We start from the raw sequence: 2,630 nt of genomic DNA on the forward strand, positions 1-2,630 counted from the left end.
CGGACCATTGTACAGCGTATTCATACAGCGCTGTATCCATATAGCGGCAGCGGTGTGGATCCATTTGGAAACAACATGGCGTCAAATCCTGGGTTGTCGCAACTCTCTGTATATAGGGACCCTACATTATACATCACCTACGTGTGAATCCATGGTGTATAACCATAACGTCCCAGTAGCCGAATGCATAAAGCGTCATACTCCTAAATCATTCATTCTTGGTTCGAATCCCACCTCGGGAAATTCTTTTTGTCTTTACTTTTGAACTGTTTAGTATGTACTTCTGCCGTATTCATCGTTAATTTCAAAATTTAAATTTGTTTACCACATTTAAACGTTTAGTAAAAATCCAGAATAAACTATGGTAGAGGATAACAAGAGCTAATAATACCTTTTATTAGCTCTTGATGATAATGATAGCGCAAACTGGCGGGAACACTTAACGGAAGCCTATGTAGGTTACATATAAAATATTATTATATTTTCTATATAATTTCGTTTTATTATTTATAATTTTTAACTTTTTTATTTTAATGACTTTTATCTTTTGATTTCTTATTATTTTTTACTGTTGTGATGGGATGGGATGGGATGGGATGCCATCATGGCATGCGATGGGATGGGATGGCATGGGATGGCATGGCATGGGATGACATGGGATAGGGTGGGATGCGGTGCGATGGGATGGGATGGGATGGCATGGCATGCGATGGGATGGGATGGCATGGGATGGCATGGCATGGGATGACATGGGATAGGGTGGGATGCGGTGCGATGGGATGGGATGGGATGGGATGGCATGGCATGGCCTGGGATGCGATGAGAGCCATCCAATGCCATGCCATGCCATGCCATCCCATCCCATATCCCATTCCATCCCATTCCATCCCATCCCATCCCATCGCATGCCAACTGAATGTGATGAGATGGGATGGGATATGGGATATGGGATGGGATGGGATGGGATGGCATGGAATGGGATGGATGGATGCATGCATGCATGGATAGATAGATATTTTGATTTTTTGGAGTATTTTCCTTTCAACCAAGCGGTCACCAGCTGAGTAACGCCACTAATTTCCCCGGGCAACGCCGGGTATCCCGCTAGTATATATATAATAGTAAATGACATACATAGTATATGGCATATAAGAGTGCATATAGAATAAAGATCTATGTTCATGTACTCGTGATAGTGGATGTACTGGCAGTGCTGGTAATTGAAGATATTCGTTATGGTGGGTAATAGCAGTGATGATGATGATGATGATGATGATGATGAAGATGATGATGATGATGATGATGATGATGATGATGATGATGATGATGATGATGATGATGATGATGATGATGATGATGGTGACGGTGATGATAACTGTGCTAACTGTGGTGATTGATATTATAATGAGCATCCTAATAATCTTGATTTTTTTCTTTTTCTTTTTCATGTATCATGTATGTAGTGTGTTGCCATTGGTGCCAGCACTGCAGAAGCATTACAGAGTGAAGGAGTTGTGTGTTCCACAGCCCAAAGCCCAACACCAGAAGGCGCATTGCAGGCGTGCCTACAGATGACGTGATAACGTGTGGCTATTATTATATATATATATATATATATATAAACGCTGGTAATATATATATATATATATACCAGCGCTTATTATATATATATATATACAATGCTATATGTGGTTAATTTATTATATATTACTGTGAAGGTTTATATAGTGTTACTTTTCTTGTAAGTTTGATTATCACCGGTTGATAACTTGCCGATTAACATGAATGAGTGAGGTTTTTAACAGTACGAGAGTTGTATCGTTTGATATTCATCTACTCATGATTTGTTTAAATGTGTCCACACAGTAGTGAATAAAATGCATATTTATGGACAGTCAAGATTAAACCATTACGATTTTTTATATGCTAGGTTATTGTAATTTATAAATTATGCGTATTGTTAACTGAATTCGGACGAAAATGTATTCAGTATAGAGTGTGATGTTTGCCATTCACTGTTGCCGAGTGTCGTTCTCATCTACAACTATGTAAAAGATGCAAGCAGATAATTCTGTTTCACCTGATAAAATCAAAGCTAAAGAAAGCCCGAGGTTCATGTTATTATCTGAAATATTATACATAGTTTTTTGCAACAAGTAATATGTACAAATATTTTTCTGTGGTTATTGACTCTACCCACATATGCTTGTTGTAAAAACGTATTATAATTAGCGTTTAATTGCATTTATTTGTTATTAAAAGTGTCCCACTTTCGTTTATCTAAAGATACTGATAATTTTATCAATTAAGAGAAGATTATTATATTTACGGCGCAAATTGCTATTCGGTAAACGTGTGTGTGTGCGCGCGTGCGCGTGTGTGTGTGTGAGCTTTTTTTATTTTGTGATATTTTTTCGTTGTGGTGTTTCCTCAGTTCCTGCTTCGTGTGTCAGCGACACCGGCTGTCTTGTCAATTCTTATTGAATAATGATAAAACTGCGCTAAATGTCATGACGTAGTTAGTATAATGTCTATATAGTCTATAATATATATATATATATATATATATATATATATATATATATATATAGTCTACTACTGTATATGTATGCTATACGGTAAGTTAATCG

The 2,630-nt window shown here is 37.1% G+C and overlaps 1 protein-coding gene across 1 annotated transcript in view; it reads left to right on the plus strand.

Moving 5' to 3' along the window:
- The window catches only part of LOC106820123 (uroporphyrinogen-III synthase-like), a 30,737-nt gene extending 28,577 nt beyond the window's left edge, over positions 1 to 2,160 (plus strand). The window contains exon 8 of the mRNA XM_014824675.1: positions 1,464 to 2,160. Coding sequence (XP_014680161.1) covers positions 1,464 to 1,580 — 117 coding nt within the window. The 3' untranslated portion in view covers positions 1,581 to 2,160. The remainder of the gene's footprint in view (positions 1 to 1,463) is intronic.
- Positions 2,161 to 2,630: the final 470 nt, after the last annotated feature.

Source organism: Priapulus caudatus, unplaced genomic scaffold (assembly GCF_000485595.1).
Source record: "Priapulus caudatus unplaced genomic scaffold, Priapulus_caudatus-5.0.1 Scaffold40, whole genome shotgun sequence".
Taxonomy (NCBI): domain Eukaryota; kingdom Metazoa; phylum Priapulida; class Priapulimorpha; order Priapulimorphida; family Priapulidae; genus Priapulus; species Priapulus caudatus.